This window comes from Nesoenas mayeri (genome assembly GCF_963082525.1).
Source record: "Nesoenas mayeri genome assembly, chromosome: 8".
NCBI classification, from domain to species: Eukaryota; Metazoa; Chordata; class Aves; order Columbiformes; family Columbidae; genus Nesoenas; species Nesoenas mayeri.
In genome coordinates this window covers 6,676,765-6,700,940 of record NC_137554.1, presented here as the reverse complement: position 1 = coordinate 6,700,940, position 24,176 = coordinate 6,676,765, and the positions used below count along the sequence as shown (strand labels likewise).

Sequence of the window (24,176 nt, the reverse complement as noted above, 5' to 3'; positions counted from 1 at the left end):
AGCACTATTGTAATTCAGCTTTTTCCTTTATTTGCTCTTACATACACTGATTCCTTCTTTGTAGCCTTTAATACTGATTTTTATATTGAGCAAGGAACCTGGACACTCTCACAACTTGAAGGTTACTCTTATCTGATGCAGGAATGACAAATCCGTGCATATCCTTGCTTGCTTTAGTTGGCCCCATCAGAGAAAGAGATGATGCAGTAAGAAAGTTTTGAGGGGAAGAAAGATTCCAGCGAAAGTAGAGCATTAGTAGTCATCAGCTAGAAAAATAAAAGGGTTAAGAGAAACAGATAATGAGGTTTTCATAATAGGAAAGATGCAAGAAGAATATTTGAGAATTAAGCAAATGAAAATGCTAACTCTTACTTTCAATGGTCAGAATACAGGTGCTAGCAGATGTGCCTCTGTTGTTGACTGCTTTACACATATATTCCCCTTCATCTTCTGGGAAGGTTTCTGGCAAGTAAAGGCAATAGGTTTCTCCTCTTTCAATGTATTGATAGTCCTCAGAGTCCTGCAACATTTCCCCCTCAAACCACCATGTAACTTCAGGTTTTGGTTCTCCAGTAACTTTAACTGTAAATCTCACTGGCTCGCCGTCAACAACTGATGTGTTTTTCAGTGACTTCTTGAACCAGGGAGCTCCAGATCGAGCTTGATCCTCCTCATCTTCGCAAGTAGAGCCATTAATAATACTTCCCTCCTCTTCTTCCTCCTCTTCCCTCTTCTGTTATAAAATAAGTCGATTTAGAACATTTAAAGTGGCAATAGCAGTATGGCTGCTAGCGACACTTACTTGATTACAGAAAAGTTTCTATGTTTCTGGGGGAAATGCCACACCTGTCCTCACTGGATAATGTAACGCTGTCTGGATATAGAACAGGCAGTAAAATGGCTTTTAATGAGTCTGGGATCTTGGGCTAAAATATAGGCATAAATGCAGATTCCACTTTCAGACTATTCAGAGGATATAATTAACTTTCTTAGCAGTATCTCTCTCATACTCTTCAAGAATATGCGAAAACACCAAAAGCAATTTTACATTATTGCAGCAATTCACAGCAGCTGTTGTAAAGCCAGTATAATGTTCCTTTTATACCTCTGACAGAGTCACCATCAGTGGTAATCAGATGCTAACTTAAATGACACTTAGGACTGAAGAAAAGATACTTTGTAATTTATACCTTCTGTAATGCCGCATCAATTTCTTTTTGTTCAAACTGCATGCGTAGTAATTTCTGTTCTTCAATTCTCCTCTGCTCCTCTTCTTCCCTGGCTCTTGCCATTTGCTCAAAACGGGCCTTCATGTTTACTTTATGAGTAAATGGAGCCTCAGATTTCTTGGCTGGTCTCACATCTACCTCATCATCCTTGGGAGAGAAAAGGGAACTTTAAGACGTGTATGATAACAAACTAGTTTTGTAGAGCAGTAGTTCTAAACTGAGTCTACCCAGAGTCCTGTTTTTCTCAGAGGTGGGTTGTTTTTTATTAATGTTGGGTTTAAGATCAAGTCTCATAATAGTTTATCCCAGGGATATGGCAAAACACTTACAAAAGTAATTTCAAAAAAATTAGGTAGGAAAACACTCCTAAAGATGTCATATGTAAGTGAAATACTAGCTTGTGGAAATGGTAGATCCTTAGTGACATGACCTTGGTGCTGTGATTGTTATGGCAGCTTCAACAGCTAACACAGCAACCTTATAGAAACATAATTACAGTGTCAGTCATTAAATAAAAGCTCAAAAATAAAAGGCTTTGAGCTGATACTGAAGTGGCTACTGTGGCTCAGATCAGGCTTGCTGCTGTTAGAGATCCTGTGCTGCCCTCTGAAAAAAACTGAGATACACAGATAAGTAGGCATCCTTCTCCGCTATACCCTGAGAAACTCGTAAAGATGATAAAAAGACTTCAAACTGTATTGGTTTTTTATTGGTTTTCTTAATTCATACAGTGGAGAATGAATTAAGAGTTCAGAAGGAGAAGCAGCTAATGTGATGAATAGATTGATTTTCAAATATGGATGTTTCAAACCCTCTGGCTGGCAGGTTTCAGGTTGTTAAGATGCTGAATTGAGGACTTTGAGCAGAAAAACAGATCCCTGCTTGGCCAGGTGACTGATAATGAACTGGTGTTTCCCTTAGGGATGCTGAGGGGAAACTTCCTCATGCATCCAAAGGAGGGAACAGGAAAGAAGGGAGAAAATAATTTTGGAAATATAGCAGCATTGTCCACTGCAGGATGATTAGTGTGCTAGTTAAGTATCATCAACACATAGAGAGTGCAACTCACCTCTTGAAATTTTTCAGCTTCCCTTTCTCTTATTTCTTCATCCATTGCTCTTCTCTTAGCTCGCTCTTCTTCAATCTTCTTCTGTATCTCTTCTTGAGACAGTTGTCCTATTTTTTCAAACTTGCTCTTTAAGTTCTTTGCCTGAATGGAACCACTTCTCTTTAGCTTTATTAACTCTTCATATTCTTTGCTTAGCTCAAAGGTTTCACACTCTTCCTCCAACTGTTCAGAAATGACAATGTGTAAGATGGGTAATGCCCTAGTTGATCTTACTACCCGTTCTCCCAATACATAGCTGTAATTCAGTACATGTGAATAGTTCCCTTAGTTATTTGAAATCAGCACAGAGACCCTTTTCCCTCTCCCTTTTTGTTTTCCTTGCTATTGCCAGGATTACTGCATTTGTATCACATCTAAACTACATACAGATTTTAAAATATCTTCCTTGAATGTACCCTTTGGTAAAGGATTGCTGTCAACAAACCACCCTTCACAGACTGACAACCAGACACCTAGCAATACAAAACACTTAGTTATCCCAGATACATAACTTACCTCTCTGACTTCGTTGCAATATGATATAATATTCTAAAGTACAGCTACTTTGTTAAACAGAAAATTACTACATTTTTGAATTCAGTAAAAAAGCAGATGAGATTTCAGGATGTCATGGCTGGAAAAGAAATGGCAGTTCTGGATCCTGTAGTCAAACCACATCTGATGCTGTAACTGTTGATATTTTGCTCCTTTGCTCTGACTGACAGTAAAGATGTAGCTGTATTTTAGCTGGATGTCCCCATCTCTCCCTTCTTCCTCAGTACGCAATACAAAATTTCCTTGAAAAGTTCACAAACTAGAGCCTTTACTACTCCAGCTTTGCTTAACATAAATAATAAATAAATGTAGTCCTCTGACATTCAAAAGGAAATAATACAGAATTGCCACCCACAACCAAATCAAATTGAAGTGTAAAGTTCATGAACATGGTGGTTTAGACGTTTGGTATGCAAAGCAAATTTTGTGTGTGATTTTTAAAGTGAACTGTGACAGTCTTCAAACCCTTGATACGCTGATTAGAAATAACTAGAGGCCACTGTAAGTCTTTCCTAATTAGTTAACACAGCATTCCCTTGAGGAAAAGCAACAATTTTGCTCTTTCCTACTTGGATTTTTTGTATATTCATCTGGGAACTAGATGTTTCTGTTCTCCCAACATTGTAAATATTACACAATTGTTTCAGTAATAATGTGGAATTTTCGTAAATGAAAAAAGACTAAAATAAAATGACAATTTTGAAATTGTGGTTTGAAGTGTGGCAAGGGATGAAAGCATTTTCCTGGTAGGTCAGTGACAAAAATATATATATCTTATGCTTAAAAAATGTTTTTTCTATTTTTCATTCTCTTCCTATAATACTGAAAGTATTGATCTAAAAATTCCTTTAAAAAGAATTTTCAGTTACAGTCTTAAACTTTGAGATTTTAGGAATTAACTGAAATGATCTACTGTATTTTTATTCAGTGCATACTTAACCTAATCTTTGATATACACACCTCTCCCATTTCTTGTCTTAACTGTTGGAATTCTTGCTTTTCCATTTCCAACTTTTGTCTACGCTCTTCTTCCGTGCGTCTCTTTTCTTCTTCCATCTTTTGCCTCAGCATCTCCTCAAAATTAATTTCCAGTTTACCAGGGATGAGAGATTCTTGAGAAACTGTTTTAAACATTTCTGGCGATTCATCATCCAGCACCTGCTGGAAATTCAGAGCATTAATTCTACACCCCCAAGGTACCTGTGGTGAAATCAGTGTTGCTCAGACACTTGTAGCACATAGAGATAACCAAGTATTATAACACCTGCCACAGTGCAGGAAGGTGCAATAAGACAACGTGGGTATTCCTCTCATGTTGGGGAAGGGAGTGTGTTTCGGAGACTTTCTTATTGGACTTCAGCTCTTTATAATTACAGTGCTAAAGTTCTATAATGAAAGGTGTTAAAGTGTGGTCTCTTTTGCAAGGTGAGGATGCAGCTTTGCGACCTGACACAATTCACTCCTGTTTACTTCACAAACTCATTAGGCAAAGTAGTTGTGTTTAAACGTCATTGCTCTTCACACTGAAGTACAAATATCTGTAATCTTTTTCTAAGCAAACTGAATTATGTTCCTGTTCTTAAACAATGTCACTATTCCCAGTATGGCTAATGGAACAGTTTTCCACAAGAAACTCTAGTGCACAAGTTGATAATACCAAGTTATGTTGCCACTTCTTTCCCCCTTCCCCAGACTTGCGAGTAGGGCTGCGCTTTGATGGCCATCCATGAGCAGTTTGCTTACTTTGTAGACTAATTCATAAGGCCTGGGAAAGGCAATTTTCATTATTTGCAAAAGCAGGAAGCGTAAGAACAAATATCAGACTCAATTTGTTGAAGCATTACCAAAATATGAAGTGGTATGCTACAAAAATGGCCAGGTAGCATGGCGTGAGTTACGCAGGCAGGTTTTAAAATAACTCCTTGATAAAACCTATATAAATGTATGTTTGTGCATGTAACTGTGTAAACTTAGCAACAGAGATTGTCTCAGTGGGAATATTCTGTACCTAAATGAGTGAGATGGGGTCAGATACTGATCCAGAACTGGGTGCAGATGTGGCTTCAGGTGCTACATAATCAGCACAGGTTTGAAAAACCTGCTGGCAAACACTGAAGAGCCCAACCTGCCTCAACCTGCAGGCATTCCCAACAGCAGCAACCAGCCAGATGCCAGAAAGAATTAAAGGGGCAAAACTTTAAGAAAGTGTTTCTGTTTCTTTATAAAGCTTGCATTTTTTTTCAAAGATTCTTTGGCACCCCTTTTTATTGCTACTTAGTGCCATTGTAACTTATATCTTTCAGTGCTGTTTGTGCTACTGTGGTTTGTACCACTATCTTAACCTACTTTGCCCGTATCCTTTTAGCTCTTCCAATGGTTTTGAGGCCAAATCCCACTTAAATACTGCTACTCACTATAGATTTCCTTCAGATTTTCCCTCTGAGTAAGCTTATAGTTGGCCTTCAGCCCCACCATTCCTTCCATTCGTCGTTTGTTTTGCGTAATATGAGCGTATTTGTTGGAATTGTGTTACGGAGAAGCGGAGTCAAAAAACAAGGCTGTAAACTCTTTCCTTTTAATGAAAACAATGCGTAGCCACAGAGTTTTCCAAGGTTAACCACAGCTACATTAGCAATGCAATATGAAAGTCTCTTGCTTGTGATGCATTAGTCCATACGCTCATCACCTCAAGAAGAGATAGAACTAAGTGAAAAGGAGAAGCATTAGTTCAAAATTGACCAATGTGTGTATGTCTAGGCTTTAAAAAACCATGCGTATGAGCAAACACTGTTCTTTTGGAATCAGTAAGACATGAAAAGGCAGAAAGCCAACTTACTCCTGGTTAAAAACTAGGGAAAAATAATCAGCTGAATTTTGTCATGCTCAAAACCCTTGTGGTTAGTTCAGTAAATATTTTAGCCATATTTTGTGAAGTGAGACCATGCTTTTTTTTCCCTGCAAAGTGGGAACAGATGGTAGCAAGAAACAGTCCTGTAATAACCACAGTTTGCAGCACCGTCAACCAGTTTCCAGTGGGCAAAGAGGGACTGATACAAACCAGAACATTTTTCTGTTTGTGCTAAGATGGGTTCTTCATGCAATTCTCTAATGGGAAGAGACTGATGGGGATGAAAGGTGAATGTTCCAGTCTGAAAGTGAGCACGGTGGTGGAAGTGTAAATACAGAACAAATCAGTGGGAAACAGGAAGATCCTTCCAAAAGGAGGTGTTGGTTGTGCTTTCAAGCAACAACATTACTGCTTCTGTGTGTGTATACTTTCAGAACTAAATTAAAATGGATAAACACGAAGAAGGTTCTAAAATAACAATTTAAATGCTTAAATAAAAATGCAATGTGAGGTTATACTACTTCTGAAAGACATGACTAGTATGTTTGAGAGCACTCTTTTTATCTAGTGGCTTCTATTTTCTCTCATCGCAGGTATGGACAGACACTGTTTTCCACAATTGCTTACCAGTACAATATCCAATATCAATTTACATTGTAGCTTCTCTGGGTAGTCTTTCAGTGTAGTAGTCTTGTCTTTGGCCCAATTTCCAGGCAGAGGGAGCACCGCCAGCAATATTAGCAGCCAAACAAAGCTTTAATTTGCCTCAAAAGCATTGCGTTGAATGATGAAGAAGACTTTATTAAGCATACAGTTGCTCTTTCCCAATGAAACTACAGAGGGGAATGCAGGAAGACACCACCAAGTGGGTGGATTATCCCATAGTTCGTATGGTGTGTCTTGCCCTTCCTTTTGAAACAAACAATACTTAGTTTTAGCTGGTAGTTTGTATAATTTAATATTGTATTTCCTAATGTTCACCCATAACGGGCTTATACCCCAGGGTATATATTCCAGAAACATGGAATAAGCATGAAGAATACAGTGAAAAGCTCCATGCTAGTTATTTTTTATAAATAATGTTGTTGCTGCCCTTTGAAATTGGGCACCTTCCTCTGCTTTCAGGCGGTGTCAGTATGTCAGTCCTAAGCTCCTGAAAGTTTGTCTACAATATAATCTTAAATTGTAGAGGTCATTGCGTATCACAGAGATCTGCGTTTGCCTAAGGAAGATCCATATTACAAACTGTTCTCATGATAAATGTCGTAAGTTATTTTTTCTGAACAAGCAGTGAAATGCAATAAAAACACCGGTAGGAGAATTCAACCTTCTTAGTTTTACCTTCCTAAGGGGCCAAAGATGACCAAACTTTGTACTTGCAGTGCGTGATGTTCTAATACGCCATTAATTATGCTTTACCTAGTAAGAACGGATTGGAGGACACCCTGTAAAGGCAGGGACATAAACTCGGAGAAGTAAAAGGAATTACGCTCCCCCCCAAAAAAAAGAGCAAACAACAAACCCACCTTGTGAAAACATTTTGTTTTCCTAGTTTGTAGCATAATAATGCCCATTGGACATAATATATAGTTTTGACTAAATTATTTGAGAGTCTTTCTAGGCTTGCTGTGAGGAGGGATTGTTCTGTCATGATTTTTGGCTTGATTAGTTTACCCCCCCACACCTTCTAATGAGTAGTGAGAGGTGAGCTAATGAATGAAGGAGCTGAAGCACGCGTTCCTAACTCCATGTGAAGGTTTTCCCCAGAGCTGCTTTCTAGTTCCTTGGAGACTTAAGTAAACTAGGTACTAAACAAAAATGCCATACCATGTTCTTCCTTGCTTCAGCAAATGCTCTTTTCTCCTCCTCTATGCGCCGTCTTGCGTCTTCTTCTGCTTTCCTCTTCTCCTCTTCCCTCCTCTGTCTCTCCATCTCCTCAAAACTGAGCCTGAGTTTACCAGGACGGAATTCTTTAACAGAATTTTCAGATTCTTCTTCACCGCCTTCATTTACCTACAGAGAAGAAAGGAAAGAAGAGAAAGGATTTATCCAAACACAGAAATATTCTTTATAGTAAATAAATACCCCATTAATTCTGATCTTTTAGAAATGGTCGGTTGTTTGTGGTGGGGTTTTTGTTGTTGGTTTGGTTTTTTCTCTCTCCTGGGGGAAAAGAAATGTATCGAGTTTGATTCCCATAAGAAACATTTTAGTCTTGGTTTTAGCTCAGGGAGGGGAAAAAGAAACGCATTTCAAGACCCTCTATGTAGCTTCTATAATTTTTGGAAATCTGTTCAGTGTGTAAGTGAAAGAACACTGTGTTATCAGGTAAAGGCTGAACAATTAAGTAGGTATTTTACATTTTCAGCATTGAATACTGAAAATGGCTCCATATTCACTTTCTTTACATCACTTTCATAGACCTTTATGCCATCAAGTCTTTTTTGTTTGCATATACACTGTTTTCACCAATGCACTTACCAGTTACAATAAAGTCATAGAGTTTTATAGCAAAACGAAATCTGTCAACATTTTGCTATCACTCTAGACTGAGATTTTTGTATCTTTTCTTTTTAGACATTTAATCATCACTGAAGAAAGGGAATTGATATACTGGGATCTCTTCACTGTTGCTTATCTCCAGTGAACACCTCTCTGCAAACAGAAGCCTGTGGTTTGCAAACTGCAATCAAGAACAAAAGAACGAACCATCTTCAGAAGATACCTCAGGGAACTTTATTTGTTACTGGAGGAGATTGCCTGGCGACTGTCAGAATATTGATCATCCAGATTTCTGTAACCTGCAAGCAGCCCTGGGACTGGTATGTGGGGTAGCCAGTCAAGGGAATTACAGACATCTTTTAGTGGGAATTCATAGGAGAAAAAAAAATAACTGAAGGAAATTAACTGTTGAACTCTTCACAGAATCCCAGAATGTCAGGGGTTGAAGGGCCCTGGAAAGCCCATCCAGTGCAATCCCCCCACGGAGCAGGAACACCCAGATGAGGTTACACAGGAAGGTGTCCAGGCGGGTTGGAATGTCTGCACAGAAGGAGACTCCACAACCCCCCTGGGCAGCCTGGGCCAGGCTCTGACACCCTCACCCCCAACAAGTTTCTTCTCAAATTTAAGTGGAACCTTTTGTGCTCCAATTTGAACCCATTACCCCTTGTCCTACCATTGGTTGTCACCAGAAGAGCCTGGCTCCATCCTCCTGACACTCACCCTTTCCATATTGATCCCCAGGAATGAGTCCCCCCTCAGTGTCCTCTTGTCCAGCTCCAGAGCCCCAGCTCCCTCAGCCTTTCCTCACACGGGAGATGCTCCACTCCCTTCAGCATCTTGGTGGCTGCGCTGGACTCTCTGCAGCAGTTCCCTGTCCTGCTGGAACTGAGGGGCCACAACTGGACACAATATTCCAGGTGTGGTCTCCCCAGGGCAGAGCAGAGGGGCAGGAGAACCTCTCTGACCTACTGACCCACCCCCTTCTAACCCACCCCAGGTACCATTGGCTTCCTGGCCACAAGGGCCCAGTGCTGGCTCATGGTCACCCTGCTGTCCCCAGGACCCCCAGGTCCCTTTCCCCTGCGCTGCTCTCTAACAGCTCATTCCCCAACTTACACTGGAACCCGGGGTTGTTCCTGCCCAGATTCAAGACTCTACACTTGCCCTTGTTATATTTCATTAAATTTTTCCCTGCCCAACTCTTCCTTTTAGAAAACTTCTGAATATTTTTACAAACACGGATATCAGATAAAACCGTATATTAGAAAATTTCTTTTGAAATAGAGAATTTGTTAATTACTTTATATTCCTTGGCTAATAAATGCATCTACATAAGGGTGGGAGGTGTGAACAAAACTTCAGTTAGAATGACTAGTGACTCCACGAAGTTCTCTCCTTCATTTTCCTCCCTCTTCTCCTTCACTAGTGTCCCTTGCCCACCCCCAAATAAGAAGAAAAAAGTGCATTATTGCCATAATGTCAAGGCTATTGGTGCAGAAAGGTTCAGTGATTTATTGGAGTTGGGGGTGGAGGAGTAAACTACAATCTGAGTATCTGCCTAAACCCAGAGTTTGGACCACTTGGGAATTTCAGTGTTTGGGGTTTCTGGAGGTTCTGTGGGGTTTTCATCCTTGAGAATATCCATTTCTTTAATGTTTTTGGTCAATATAGTGATCTTGAGCTGTTTGTCAAAGCACGTTCATTCATAATGATACTCTTTTTAAGTTAGAGTTGGCGAATTCCTAGAAATAACATTTTCAAAGATTTCACGGATTATTAAAATCTCATTTCTCATTAGTCTTCTTTGTATGTAAATTAACAAAGTCATAATGATCGTGGTTGTACAGGGGATGGCTATTTAAATACAGAACTTAAAAAGTGCTTTTGGAAATGGAGGGTGGTCAAGCGAGGAAATACAGACCTAAATGATCTGGGATATCTAAGTGCTCGATTCCTTTAGGATGGTCAAACTATAGTGAGGTGTCTATTTATAGATGATCTAAACAAGTTCAGCTTATGATAAAGAATACAGATGGAGGCAGTTTTGCAAGTAATATAAAACAGGAACTGTGAGCTACATTTCTGACAGCTTAGGGCTTATTCTAGTAATTCCTAGTTTATTCTTGTTTATGTCTATACATACAAGGGAGCTGACCTTTTTTTCCCCTTTCTCCATAAGAGGAAAGTTGTAATTGAGGTATTTATCATATTTATAAATAAATATGAGAATACAAATAGCATTCTCTTACTACAGAATGTTTACACCCCAAACTGGCGACTGAAACATCTGAAGCACTATTTAAGAACGGACAACTTCTTATCTTCCTGAGGACTTAGAGCTTAAATTGCCACTATGTGTAGGTCTAAAAGCTGCCCAGATTGCTGGGAGATGTAAACCACACATAGTTTCTGGTTTTCCGGGAGTAGTATCTAAAGCATTACACCAGAGATTCTCTACAGCTTGAAACAGAGTTAAGGGACAAGACACAAAGAAGAACTGGATACAGGAAAGAATGTAAAAGCACATCCTATGTGAAAATTCTGTAACACCACAAACACCTCATGGATTTACCATTTGCTGTCTCGCTTCTTCAAAGGCACGTTTTTCCTCTTCTAAACGTTGTCTTGCTTCTTCCTCTGCTTGTCGCCTTTGGTTTTCCTGTCTTTGTCTTTCGAGTTCTTCAAATGTTACCTTCAGCTTACCAGGAGACACAGGCTCTTGAGTTTCGCTCTCTTCATTTTCACCCTGTGTAAGAAAAATGCAATGGTTATACCTTAAATAATAGATCTTTATTTCTCAGGTATTTTTAGGTGAGTGGTTTACCATGACAAATGAACGGGACTTGGTTTCCTTAAGGAATTGGTTTTGTTCCTCGTATTTTAGCTTCATCTCTTCATCCTGTCTCGCTCTTTGTTCTGCTCTCTCCTTGCCCATGTTCCCCGAGTTTATTTTCATCTTCCCAGGGGTTTTGGTGTGTTTTACAGGCACTACTGTAACTAGCAGTGAATCATCCCCTTCCTGTCCAAAAAGATATTTATTATATTTTTATAAAGCTTGACTTCTAGATAGACTAACTTTTAATAAAACTGGTTTTACCTGTGTGCACAAAAGCTTCCAGAAGAATTACTTGTACTACGAGCAACAAGAATAAACCCATCAGCCCAAAGCAGTCACTCGTTTCTTGTAATATCTGAAGAGCATCAAGACTGAATTCTATTTTAAATATAACTGCTGGCAAACTCTGGGATTTCTTTACAAATCTGTATCAACTGTTAGTTACAAATATTTGTGGTTTGCAGAACAACAGGTGAAATGTTGAAAACCTTGGAGCTGGAGCCACACTCCACTTCCAGTCTTGTATTTATTACTGCAGGACTTAAACTCCAAATCCATACAGTAAATTAGTCAATTTAAAAAAACCAAGTGAACTGAGTAAGGTGTTCAAATATCTGTATATTGACAGAATCCCCTTTTAATTTCAAGTTCAAGGCAAAGAGCTTTTAAGATGATACTTTCAAAGCCAAAGGACTTAGAGCACCGTTGCCAGTGTCCCTCAAGTCCTTCTGGTGGCTTTGAATATTCGCATTTTAGATGTTTTTAACCAACAAAAGATACTCGCAGTGCAGACTCGATTTCAAACTTCAATACATCGACTTAAAGCACAGACATATAGTTCTGCATAAGTTAAAAGTTTGTTAGCTCCGTGGTTGGATTTTAAGTAGGTTTGTGTGCCCCTTTCTAGGTTTTCCCAGCCCAGATAACAATAATAAAACAAAGTGAATAAAAAATGTAGGTTAGGTGAACATTGCTTTAAAAAAATCTGATTACCTCTGCTGCTGATTCAGTTCCCGTATTGTTAAAGTCCTCAATCTATTAAATGAGAATTTCATAGGATTACGTTATTTTGGCTCTTTGCCTTAGATTTGCAAACACAGAATGGGAAATTCTTTTCGTATCAGTGATATGTATGAAGCGCTTAAATTCGGGGAGATGGTAAGGACTGAACCTTGGTTGGGATATTGCACACAGGTGAGCTGGTTGAAGAGGGAACACGACAGAAAACACCCCACAAAAAAGAGGCCAAAGCTTCGTAACCCTTTAGAGAACCTGAGATGTCCATTCTCCATTGCAGCGTCCCAGAATGGGGTGAAGAGAGAAAGAGCTAAAGCAAGTTCATTGATTATCTCTGATTCAAGTGATATTGCCTTCCCCTCAACTCCTGCAAAAAGCCTACTGTTGTATTTGCTTCACATAGTCTCTATACATCACTGTCTAATACACTTTCTACAATGCTACACAGTATGCAGGGTTCTAGTCTATCGTTCAGATATTCACTCTCAATGCGCTATTTACAGCACTGAAGAAACCTTACGAAAGGAATTAAATTGACACCCCAATGCAAAATTTTACAAAGGACAACATTTGCAACAGAATAAAACATTATCTGGATCTTCATGATTCATGATGTTTTACAGCATTAGCGTCGTCTCATCTTTGCCTGCCAATTGCCTTTTCCTATTCTTGCTGGCCTTGGTTCATCTATCACTGAACCGTATCACTAATGTATAAGCAAAAATTGTCTAAAGGAAGGGTTGGTAAAAGAAAAGAAACATTTTCTAATTAGTTTAGTCAATTCTGCAAACTCTTGCATGCGTATAACACCAAAGTTTGTGGCTGATTCACATTCCTACCAGGTTTATGCCTGCCTGGCTTTATCTGTAACTCGAGTTTAGTGCTTAAACAAATTGGTACCATAAAGAAGTGAAGATTCTCTGTATGTTCCTCCCCACGTCCATCCCATTGAGCATCTCCCATGTAAATCACTACTGTCATAAACCCAAAGATCAAATCTTTCTGTTCAATTCCAACCTTTTTCTTCTCGTGTTGGTGGTTTGCAATTACATCCCGATTATTGTGAGCAGATGAACATACCTCCTGTGCTTTCTTTGCTAATTCGCGCTGAATTTTTCTCTTCTCGATCATATCTTGTTCAATGCGGCGCTTTCTTTCTTCTTCCATTCTTTTCCTTTCTTCTTCTTGCCTTTGCTTCTCCATTTCTGCAAATTTGCCTTTAACCGTTCCTGCGAACATGAAATACACAGTTGAGCGGTCAGATCTAATACTTATCTAGTGAGTTCTGTGGCCTTTCACGCGAGACCTCTCTTACCTATGAGCTTTGGAACATAACCCTTTTCTATTTTAGATGATTTTGTGTCGTCATCTTCATCAGATCCAAGGAGCTCTTTCATCTGGTTGATAAAACACAGGAAGTAAACTGTCTTTAGAAACTAAATAAAATTCCCAAATGGTCTTAAAATCATGTGAAAATAGTTTCACACGAGATAGTCAATATTAAAATAGCGCAAAATAGTTGCAAAGAAAATAACCTCCTGCTTTCTCCTGTTCCATTCTCTCTCTCTAACATATTGTTCTTTTCTTCTTTGCTTTTCGTCTCTAGATCTCCTTTGATTTCTTTCTTCCCTTGCTTTCTGCATAGCTTCAAATTTATCCTTTACATCCCCCTTGTGAAGCTTGGGCACATAGGATTTTTGGACGGGTTTAGATGAAGAAAGCAGAATCTTGGTGAAGATAAAGGAGAAATGAAGATAAGAAAAAGAAAGGTGAAACAGATGGACAGGAATATTCGGAGAGATTGGGTTAGGAAGAATGTATGAACATAAAACAGAAGCGCATTTGGGATTAGGAACTTGCTGCCACTACCCACCATCTATTAAGCATCATTGTATTTGTTCAGAAATAGCAATAAACACTCAAATACACAAAACAACATTTAGCATTGCATTAAGCTATAAGTAATTGTAATTAATAGCTACGTAGCTAAACAAAGGAACTATGTGAATGTGCATTTTCAATTACTACGGCTTTAAAAATTAGATAGAGATTTATACTGTTGCTTTGAATCATAAGCAATCACCAAAGAGCCTCTCTGCCCCCAGCACTTAAAACCCATACAAAGACACGTATAAAATACAATATGTATGTTTTAATACAATATGGATGTTTTAACACTTCAACAGCCAGGTATGTTTTTAAAATAAAGAGTACTATTTATTTAAAACTTCTGATGCATTATCTATGTACTTTTTTAATATCTAGAGAACTCAGCATTCCGGTGATTTCACGTTAAGAAGCGTCAGGCTCACTGGGCTTGCAGGACGCTGGTGCAGCCCATGGACACTCCTCAGCAACCCAAAACAGCAAGAGAAGTCCCCACTTCTCAGCACTACTGTGAAGTTTTCTCCCTTGTTACTGTAATTATTACAGAAATGCTGAGAAAACTGGCTCAAAATATGGGGGCTTTATGTTTGCCACCTAAACCAGTAGGTTTTGTTCCTGCTGCTCAGTGCGTCTGTGTTGGAACAATAAATATTTTAAGTAGCCTAATATTTACATTTTAGAATTAAATGTGAATGTCGCCCTTCATTTCCCCCCAACATTTACAACTTCTTCCTATTTTGTTACTTTTATTTTGCCTTCCTCCGTCATTTTTTTTAATAACAGTAACAACATATTTCACAGATTCCATCAAATCTTTAGTTCCTTTCTTTAAGCTACTTCCAAATGCCTTTCCACTGTCTTAGAAGAGCAGCAATGCCAGCGGATTTACAGTATAATTGTTTGTAATTACTCTTTTTTTTGCAAATATCGGTTGTAAATGACTACATTATTTCGATTACTTTAAAATGGGTACATACCTCCGTTTTCTGTGCAATGTCATTCATGGCTACTGTATTGTGCTCTGCACCTGATGCGTTTAAGATTGCTTTCAGTTTCTACCTGAAAGAAACAGTTGTAGTTATATTCCTTCCTTTTCCTTTTAAACGCTGCTTTAACCATCATCCTGTACAAGTCTGCATAGGCTGAAATCAATGTATCACTATTTCACTTGGTCCTTTGAGGCTTTCTAAGTATGCAGCAGTAATTACAAGAACAAGCTTATGATTCACTATTCATGCTCATAACCCCTCTATATAGTCCCAGATATTGGGTTTAAATTTCCATTTATAAAAATAAGATAATAACATGGAGCCGGCTCCCCGGCTGGTGTGTTGCAAAACAGTTGTTCTGGATGGCGGTGCCAGCACAAAGGAACGTTGGTCTGTGCCACCGCCGCCCCGCTCGGGCACGGGGGCCAGGGAGCTGCGGGAGGTTTGCAGGGGGCTCAGGGCAAAGCCCCGTGAGTTCACACAGCCCCGAGAGGAGGAGAAACGGCCCTGGGTGGGAATACACCTGCGTGTCAGAGGATGCTGCCCTTGTGGAAGGCTCAGCCAGGATGGTGGCTCCACAGGATCACAGAATGTCAGGGGTTGAAGGGCCCTGGAAAGCTCATCCAGTGCAATCCCCCCATGGAGCAGGAACACCCAGATGAGGTTACACAGGAAGGTGTCCAGGCGGGTTGGAATGTCTGCACAGAAGGAGACTCCACAACCCCCCTGGGCAGCCTGGGCCAGGCTCTGCCACCCTCACCAGGAACAAGTTTCTTCTCAAATTTAAATGGAACCTCTTGTGTCTCAGTTTGCACCCATTGCCCCTTGTCCTGTCATTGGTGGTCACCGAGAAGAGCCTGGCTCCATCCTCCTGACACTCCCCCTTTCCATATTGATCCCCAGGAATGAGTTCCCCCTCAGTGTCATCTTGTCCAGCTCCAGAGCCCCAGCTCCCTCAGCCTTTCCTCACACGGGAGATGCTCCACTCCCTTCAGCATCTTGGTGGCTGCGCTGGACTCTCTGCAGCAGTTCCCTGTCCTGCTGGAACTGAGGGGCCACAACTGGACACAATATTCCAGGTGTGGTCTCCCCAGGGCAGAGCAGAGGGGCAGGAGAACCTCTCTGACCTACTGACCACCCCCCTTCTCTCCCTCAGCTCTTTCCCCCCATCCAGGAACACAAAACAAAGGTTTCCCTTCTCCTAGGGCTATTCTAGGGAAAACTGGCACTAAAAACTATGAAACAAGTTAGGTAAGACACATACATACCTTAGAGAAAGTATATCATTTAACTGTGGGATGGAAACTGCACTGCATTTTCTAAGAGAAAAGCATTACAAATTTTAAATTACATGGTATTTATTAGGAACCCAACAGAAAGGCGCTTCAACCTCTTTCCTTTTCTCTTCCCTCTCCCTTTTTTTGAAATCATGAGGTGTCTATCAGAGCTTGTGGGAGGAAGGAAACCGTGACATGACCCCAGTGCCACTGCTGTCTGTGCAAGTAACTTACTACTGAAAGGGCTCTGTCACTTGTGGTTTAGAGGAACTGATGCCAGGACACAGATGGAAATTCAAGTTCTTAGTAGTTCTTATCCTTTAAGTTCTCTAATTCTTAATTACAAACACATGATAAGCATGAAAATTCAAATTTTATCATTCTTAAATCTAAACACATTATAAGCATGAGACTTTTTATGTGGTGTTAAGAATAATGAACGTTCAGAGTTGTTTTCACACAAGCTCTTCAGAAACACACCATCAGTGCTCACTGGTGATGCTGCAGCTGTACAGCTCAAATGAGATCCTTCAATATCTTGAGATGTTTTTCCAAAGGAAAGCAATCACAACATCTGAAACGAGCATTGAGCTGCCAATCTCTGCCCTGGTTTGCAAGTTCCAAAGTCTTCAAATCCAGCCTCTGCAGAGACGTTCTGGAGAACACCGGGGTGCTCCTTTTCCATGAATGAGTATGGAAAGCCATTCCCCCACAAATACCTTATTTGTAGGCTGATAGGAACCCAAGGCATTCCAGTTTGCCACTTGTCAACACACAAAGTGTTATGATAGCTCCTATTTAGACTGTTTCAGATTAGCATTAGCATGTTAAAATTCTGTTGTGTCTAGAAGTCGGATAACTTCATTAGCACTCTCGTGCTTTCAAGGCCCCTATACACTTTCATATACATTTGTATATTGTGCTGTTGGGTTTGCACATCTTCATAAGCTTTAGCTTACTTCACGCACGTAAGTAAAATCCCCATTGTGATCAGGATAACCTTAAAACTAGTTAAGATGCTTTGACCTCCCCCTTTTTTCTAAGCAGATCTTAGAGAAGTCCTTATCTGTTCTCTTCTTTTACATCTCTACTTTTTAGATTTCCTCTTCCTACTTGTGGCTGAAACCCTTCAGCCTTGTACTTAAAATACAGAAGCTGAATAACAGATTGACTGCATGAAGCTGTCAGAAAACACAGGAATGTCAGGCACTCAAGTGGCCTGGGACACAGGGACCTTCCAGCCTTCACACGGGGCTGGACAAGTGAGGCCAACGGAGAATCTTTCCCAAGGAATCCCACCCAAACACCTCAGCGACCACAACCACCAACCTTCACTGCAGCAACAGGCCCCACCTGTGCAGCTTCATCCTAAAGCTGTTTGAAAACCAACTATTCTGAAGGCTGATTTGCTCATTGTGTAAAATGAATTGTAGGAAGAAGATTTGCCATTTAGTCTTTGAGCTTTGGAGTCAACTGTGTCTTGAACCTTTCCGATAGTTCTACCTACCTGACCCCCGTGACAGTGTCACTGAGATTGCTGACAGCAATAAGATCTACCCTCAAATAACCCACCTGAAATTTTATCTAAAAGTGCAAATATTGGAAGATATTTCTTTTTGCAAGTTCCTGCTGTCTGAACTTCCAAAAATGTACCAACAGGCAGTGGGCCTGCGAGATGGCAGATATGTTTCTGCCATTTGGATTCTTGCCATATCTGCTATTACTTTAGGCTACTTTCCAGTTCTTTGGCATCGCTAACTCCGAATGTGCTTGAAGGTTAGCCAGCTGGCTGCAAGGCATTTTGCATCTGCAAGTCATCCTACCTCCACCTTTGATGCTAAAAGATATGGATATAAAGCAGTAGGGCGTTGCTGAACATGATACCGCCCATACAGTCAATGTGCTTTTGCTGAGGATCCATACAGTCAATGTGCTGTTGCTGAGGATCCATACAGTCAATGTGCTGTTGCTGAGGATCCATACAGTCAATGTGTTGTTGCTGAGGATCCATACAGTCAATGTGTTGTTGCTGAGGATCCATACAGTCAATGTGCTGTTGCTGAGGATCCATACAGTCAATGTGTTGTTGCTGAGGATCCATACAGTCAATGTGCTATTGTTGAGGATCCATATAGTCAATGTGTTGTTGCTGAGAAAACAAAAGCGGCCAAGTCAAGAAGCCTTGACACCTGCAAATCGTGGAGGAGCGGCACCTTCAGCCAATTTCTTCGCATAAAGTATGTGGTAGTAAATTTTCCAACTCAAGAAACCTTGACCTACTAATTCCCTTTTGAGATGAACTAGTTATATTTTTAAGTCATATATATATATATATATATATATATATATTCTCATCTTGTAGTAAGAATATTCCCACAGAGTACTTCTAACACAAGTAACGCTTATTCCTTGAGGTGAAAGGTTCTACTTGTATATGTACTTACTTCAGAAGAGATTTGTTCTCCAATCATGAAGCTGTCCAATCTTAAAGTTCAGACTCATCTTTTATTTCCTGAGATCAACATGTCTCAGGAAAACCTGTAAGAGCTCCTCATTTAAGCTTCCCACTCACAAAAGTCCCACATTATAACGTTGAACATAGCATGATGAAAAAATGAATGGAGCTTGTTACTAGGCTTCTCTTGGCCTGTCCAGTCTCATCACTCCAGCATTCACCTGACACTAGTCTCATTTATAATGTTAGAGTGTTATAATGTTTATAATGGAAGTACTAGAGTGCAGTTCCACTTTCAAAGCGGGTACACATTGAGGTTTTTCCTCAATGGGAAATTTAACCTCCATCCTGTGATCAATGGTCCCACCTCTGGAACCAAATGGAAGAGAAAATGCCATTACTGGACCGGCTGTAATGCAGAGAGGGATCTCTACGAAGGTTCAAGTGAAAATTTAATACAAAGCAAATAAATACTCTGAAATTTTAAAAAATCAACCATTTTAAAGCATCTTATTTGTTTGCTGTAAATGGGTAAGCTCCCATGGTTAAGCTGCCACCTCTGATATGCCTCCATTTGTTATAGTCATAGCACTTCCTCGACTTTTCATGCAGACTCCCTAAAACCTTCCTTTAGAAAAAATAACCAAAGTGACCAAAGAAAACCATCATGGGGACACAGTCCTGTGTTCACAAGTCCCCAAATCCACCTCCTTAAATTTAATTCATTTCCATTTCTTAAAGATGCTCAGAGTCCTCAACTGATCAAAAAACGTTGTGCAGCTTTAACCAGAGAAAAACCTCCCACATAAACATAAAAGTTCTTGATTTTCAGTGCAGTGATGAACATCCTAACACGAGCCACAGGAAAACACCAGCGTTTTCCTGAACCGAACACTGCTCTGTATAGCAGAGTACGAAGCCAGGGCTTCATAAAAGTCTAGTTGCTCTGTGATTCCTCCTTTCGGGAGGCCTCCCTGCTGTCCTGCGGCTACTGTGAGTTATAAATAAGCCCTTCCCGGCACAGTCTAAGCTACGTTTACCATCTGTCTCGTCTTTGTGATCGACTCTCGAAGACGCCATTATATAAGAAAACCATATTGTGAGAGTTGGAAATTCACCGCTCGCAGCCAAGGAGAGGGAAACACAGCCCACAATGTTAAAGTATTTAACAAAATATGAAACGGGACTGGCAAGAGGAGGGGAAAGAGAGTGATGCGCAGCATTTCTGTCCTCACTGTAACTCGGCTGGAATGACACTACCAGTTGTTGTACTAAATTACAGATACTAAAATTATCGTGCACAGGGGAAGATCCTGAACTGGCACAAACCGTCAGCCCCGCTGCAGCCAAGGAGTTATGACAACCAACACCAGCTGCCTCAACATCGCACTTTATAAAGCACAAAATGCAAAGCTATTTCCACTCGCTTCTATTTCCTTCATGAAACCCCTATAATTAAAGACTAGGATGCTTAGTGACGACTGACCCAGAGAATTCAATTTCATACACAATCATTTAGATTTATTTCACTGAGAATCTCACATCAGAGCAGAAGAGTCCTTGCAGATATGATGTCATGTATAAAACCATATTTATTATAAAGGATTTTGTCTATGTCTCTTTATACAATTATAAATAATCTTAATGTGACAGCGTCATGCAGTCCAACTCCTGTGTGAAAAAAATAAATCACCCTTCTCTGTAGAAAAGGTCTCTCTGCTAATTCCTTATTCTCTTCAGGTGCTATTATGGGGTGTGTAAGCTCCAGAGCAAATGTAATGGGGGCTGAGAGCCTGGTCTGTTACAGGGGGAAGCCCCACTGAGATCCTCTGGCTGTGGTTTCATGTTCCAAGATATCTGCTGATTCTAATCATGGGTGGCACTAAATTGTGAACTGAGATCCCTGAGACAAAAATCAGGATGTTTTGCCCCATGCCATAGTTCCTCAATCCCTCCCTGTGTCACAGCAGACAAAGAGAAACAGTATGATCTGAGCACAACTCTTGTTGACTCCACTGACAGGACTTCAGAGATCAGGGTACTGAAACACGGGGTAAAATAATGGCCACAAAGCTCTAAGCCAGTTTGGTTCTGCCCTTCTCCCACGACATGGCTTCTCTGAAATCCTCATGGACAACTCAGCCCGAACATGGTGCCCGCGCCCCTGCCGCAGAGGAGACCAGCGCTGCTTCCACTTCGCCAACTCCACCATCAGTGCTGGTAGCGCTGATGCCCACGACAACCATCACCTTCATCCGAGGGGACACGGCTGCCCGCAGCGCACAGCACAGCGTCCCTCGCTCCTCCCGCTCCCTGAACTGCCCTTCCACCACCATCAGCCCCCAGCTCCCTTATTGCACACTTGCTTCCAGAGGGCTTGGCCACCGCATCATTCCTTGATGAAGAAGCGTCAAAGCTGAATATCTGAGTATGGTAAATGAGAGCTTGTCTTCTTTCACTCATGGAAAGACACTCCAAATGCAGTTAGAGAAAGTATTTGTTAGGCATGTCTTAAACCATCCACCCAGTTCTTCTATGGCACTGGACTCTGTGCTTTCTACATATACTACACATATCCCCACACTTCCGTATGTTCCTTGATATACTTGGCCCTCTTATAAGACTAATTATTATTTCACAATTTCATCGGATATTTTTCTAAGAGATCTAAGGTCTCAGGTTAATATACGAAGTTTTCTAGCACGCGGCTACTCGCTGACTAATTTTCAAAACACTGATATGTTCCACTGAACATGCCTTTTTGCAGATGTTTATTATGTTTAGCAGAAGCTCTTATTTACCTAAAACAAACTTGATAACAAATCGTTTGTAAGTTATCACAGAAAACCAATATTTTCTTCCAAGCCACCGTGTCTTAGACTTCAGGATGTAGTAAACCCTGTGAACGCACTCCGTGTGCCACTCAAGCTGAAGAGCACCCCAACAAAGCTGAACTCCTCTTTATGTAGAGACGTGCGGTTTACGAACACTGAGATTTTTAACCAACTTTTATGAAACGCACAGCGACAAGGGGGAGCGGCCCGCACCGCCCGGCTCGGCGCGTCCGGCGGGCAGGACGCGGCCCCGCTGCCGCTGCGGCTCCAGCGCCCGGGGCTGCGGCAGCTCCGGCGGGGCTGCCCAGCGGCACAGCCGCTACCTGCAGTGATTGCATCCCAAACCAGCTACGAGCCGCAGCCGCGGCGGGCGCAGCGCTCGGCCCCCCGCCGAAGACCGGCCCCCGCCCGGGCCGGGAGGGCTCCCCCGCCCCCGGGAGCCCCTCGCTAGGCGCGCCCAGCCGCTGCTCGCCGGCTACCGCCACAAGCGGGGCCGCGGTGCGAAGCGGGGCTGCTTCTCCACACAGACCTCCGGGCTGCCGCTCGGCCCGGCCGCCGAGGCTGTGAGGGGGCGGCCGGCGGAGCGGACTCCCCGGCGGCAGAAGGAGACGGTGGTGGCCGAGGGGCGGCGGGGGAACAGCGGGCCAGACACCCCCCCCCGGGTCCCGCCGCAGGACGGGGGAGCGGGACAGAGCGCGGGGCGGACCGGGCTGTGAGCGGCAGGAGCGGCGCGGGAGCCGGGCCGAGTGTTGCCTCCCCCCCGCTGCCTCCCACCCGCCGGCGGCGGAGCCGCTCTTACCTGAGAGCGCTGCCCCGCCGCTGCAGCTCGGCGCGGTCCCGGCGGGCGGGCTGCCGGCAGCGGAGCGCCCCTTGGCTGCGGAGCGCCCCTTGGCTGCGCCCGCCGCTCCGCCGCTGCAAGTTTCCATAAAAGTCGCGCCGCGCGGCCGGCGCCCGCATTCCAGGCGAGCCCCGCGCCGCGGCAGCTGTCCCGGCCCGGCCCTGCGGCGCGGCCCCGCACGCCATGCCCGGCCCCTCGCCGGGGCGGGGGGCGCAGCCCGGCCTCGCCGCCAGGGCCCCCCCGCCGCGGCCAGCCGCCCGGACCGACAGGATTCTCTTAGGCTGGGAGCGTCGCGGAGCTATAAATAACCGGGGCAGGGCGGCCGCCGCTCGGCTGGCGCGTTGCTGGCCGCGCAGTCCCTGCCGCAGGGCCGCGGCCGAAGGCCCCGCGGGCGATGCCGGCGGAGGGAACTGGGGCACAAGGACCCGCCGCCGCGCAGCCCGCCCGCTGCTGACCGGCCGGCGGCACCCCGGCTGTTCCACGGCCACGGCCCCAGAGATCTCCGCCCGGCGCCGCGGCAGGTCCCGGCACCTCGTACCGCCGCGTACTTACGAGTTTCGCAGGCTCGGCAACCGCCGCTCTCCCGTCCCGGCCCCCGGCAGCGCGGGCAGCAGCGGGACACGCAGGGAGCGCTCCGGACCGCGGGCTCCTCTCCTGCCCTGCCTGCCCGCGGGAGCCTTTATACCGAGGGGGGTCAGGTCCTGGGTCGTTTTAAGGCACATGGAGAGCAATCGACTAATAATAGTAATGTGACAGTTACTGATGGAGCGGAGAGGAATCCAGCTAGTGCCAGCCCTGTGAGACACAGCGCGCTCAGGTTAAAGCAGCACTCCTCTGGAAACTTTACAGAGGCAGAAACATGATGTTATTACATCCGAATACATTTCTTTTCCTGCTTAAAGATGACTGCTTTCCTACATATTCAATTGCAAGGTCTCCAGTGCAAAACTTTCTTCTTGCTCTGCCACTTGTATTGTGGCTGCCACACTGGAGCCCGGCTCCAAGCTGGATCTAAAAATATGATGATGATAAGCACGCGACCTTAGGCTTTGCAAATCTGAACAAGACCTACGTTAAAACACAAAATGTGTTTGTCTTTTGAAGGACAGCACAGGAACTTTCTCCAGTGCCACCGTCAAAATAGCTGTGCTCCGATTTCTGGAGCAAAGGCAGAAGATTTCAGTTCAGGCAGAGCCTCAGGAAAATAGATTTTCAGCAGATTAACACATAACTAATTTGGCAGATCAAAACATATATACATTACCCTTCTACAGCAGTAAGGATTAGCCACTTTATGTTCTCTATGTCATTATTTATGTTACCCCACAAAGGAAGCCTTATTCCAGGACTGGAGCTCGCCATAGCAGTCTGGTTTGGAAATAATCCTGAAAAAAACTCGTCTCCTAAAGGCAAGAAAAGAGACAAGAGTGTGGCACAGGAGATGGATGCGCTGAAACCACAGGATCTCACCAGCTGCCACCCCACTTACCTCCGCTGCACCAACAAGCCAGGGCAGCCAGCCCTAGGCTGGGCTTTCCTCACTTGTTTAGGTGCCTGGCTGAATCACTTCTTGACTTCCAAGACTAGAAACCTCAATATTTGGCTTTTTAGTGGATCACTGGCCTATGTGTTGAAAATTTAATCAATGCTGTGGACCCTTTAATGGAAGCAAAATTAAACAGGTCAACAAAATAAACTGGGCAGCTCAAAAGCTCCTCCTATTCCATTTCTTTTTAATGTATGTAATAACTTTCGTGATAGTAGCTTTTTTGTTGGACTTCAGGGAGCAAATTCAAGC

At 42.8% G+C, this 24,176-nt stretch overlaps 2 protein-coding genes across 3 annotated transcripts in view; one reads left to right on the top strand and one right to left on the bottom strand.

The window, feature by feature from the left end:
• FUBP1 (far upstream element binding protein 1) overlaps window positions 1-8,542 on the top strand; it is a 34,548-nt gene extending 26,006 nt beyond the window's left edge. The window contains exon 20 of the mRNA XM_080348415.1: window positions 8,318-8,542. Within this exon, the coding sequence (XP_080204541.1) occupies window positions 8,318-8,335 (18 nt within the window). The 3' untranslated portion in view covers window positions 8,336-8,542. The remainder of the gene's footprint in view (window positions 1-8,317) is intronic.
• Window positions 362-22,466, bottom strand: NEXN (nexilin F-actin binding protein; the record flags this gene model as incomplete). 2 transcript variants are annotated; one of them, XM_080348421.1, is made up of 12 exons in its annotated part: window positions 362-733; window positions 1,191-1,376; window positions 2,299-2,520; window positions 3,853-4,050; window positions 7,568-7,753; window positions 10,818-10,991; window positions 11,070-11,264; window positions 12,075-12,116; window positions 13,179-13,327; window positions 13,414-13,495; window positions 14,963-15,040; window positions 22,340-22,466. In XM_080348421.1, 11 exons carry the CDS (start codon window positions 14,987-14,989, stop codon window positions 362-364), a joined length of 1,833 nt encoding a protein of 610 aa, XP_080204547.1. The 2 variants fall into 2 exon arrangements, with proteins under 2 accessions (XP_080204547.1, XP_080204546.1); XM_080348420.1 differs by lacking the exon at window positions 22,340-22,466 and adding an exon at window positions 13,634-13,825 and having other exon boundaries at window positions 14,963-14,989.
• Window positions 22,467-24,176: the final 1,710 nt, after the last annotated feature.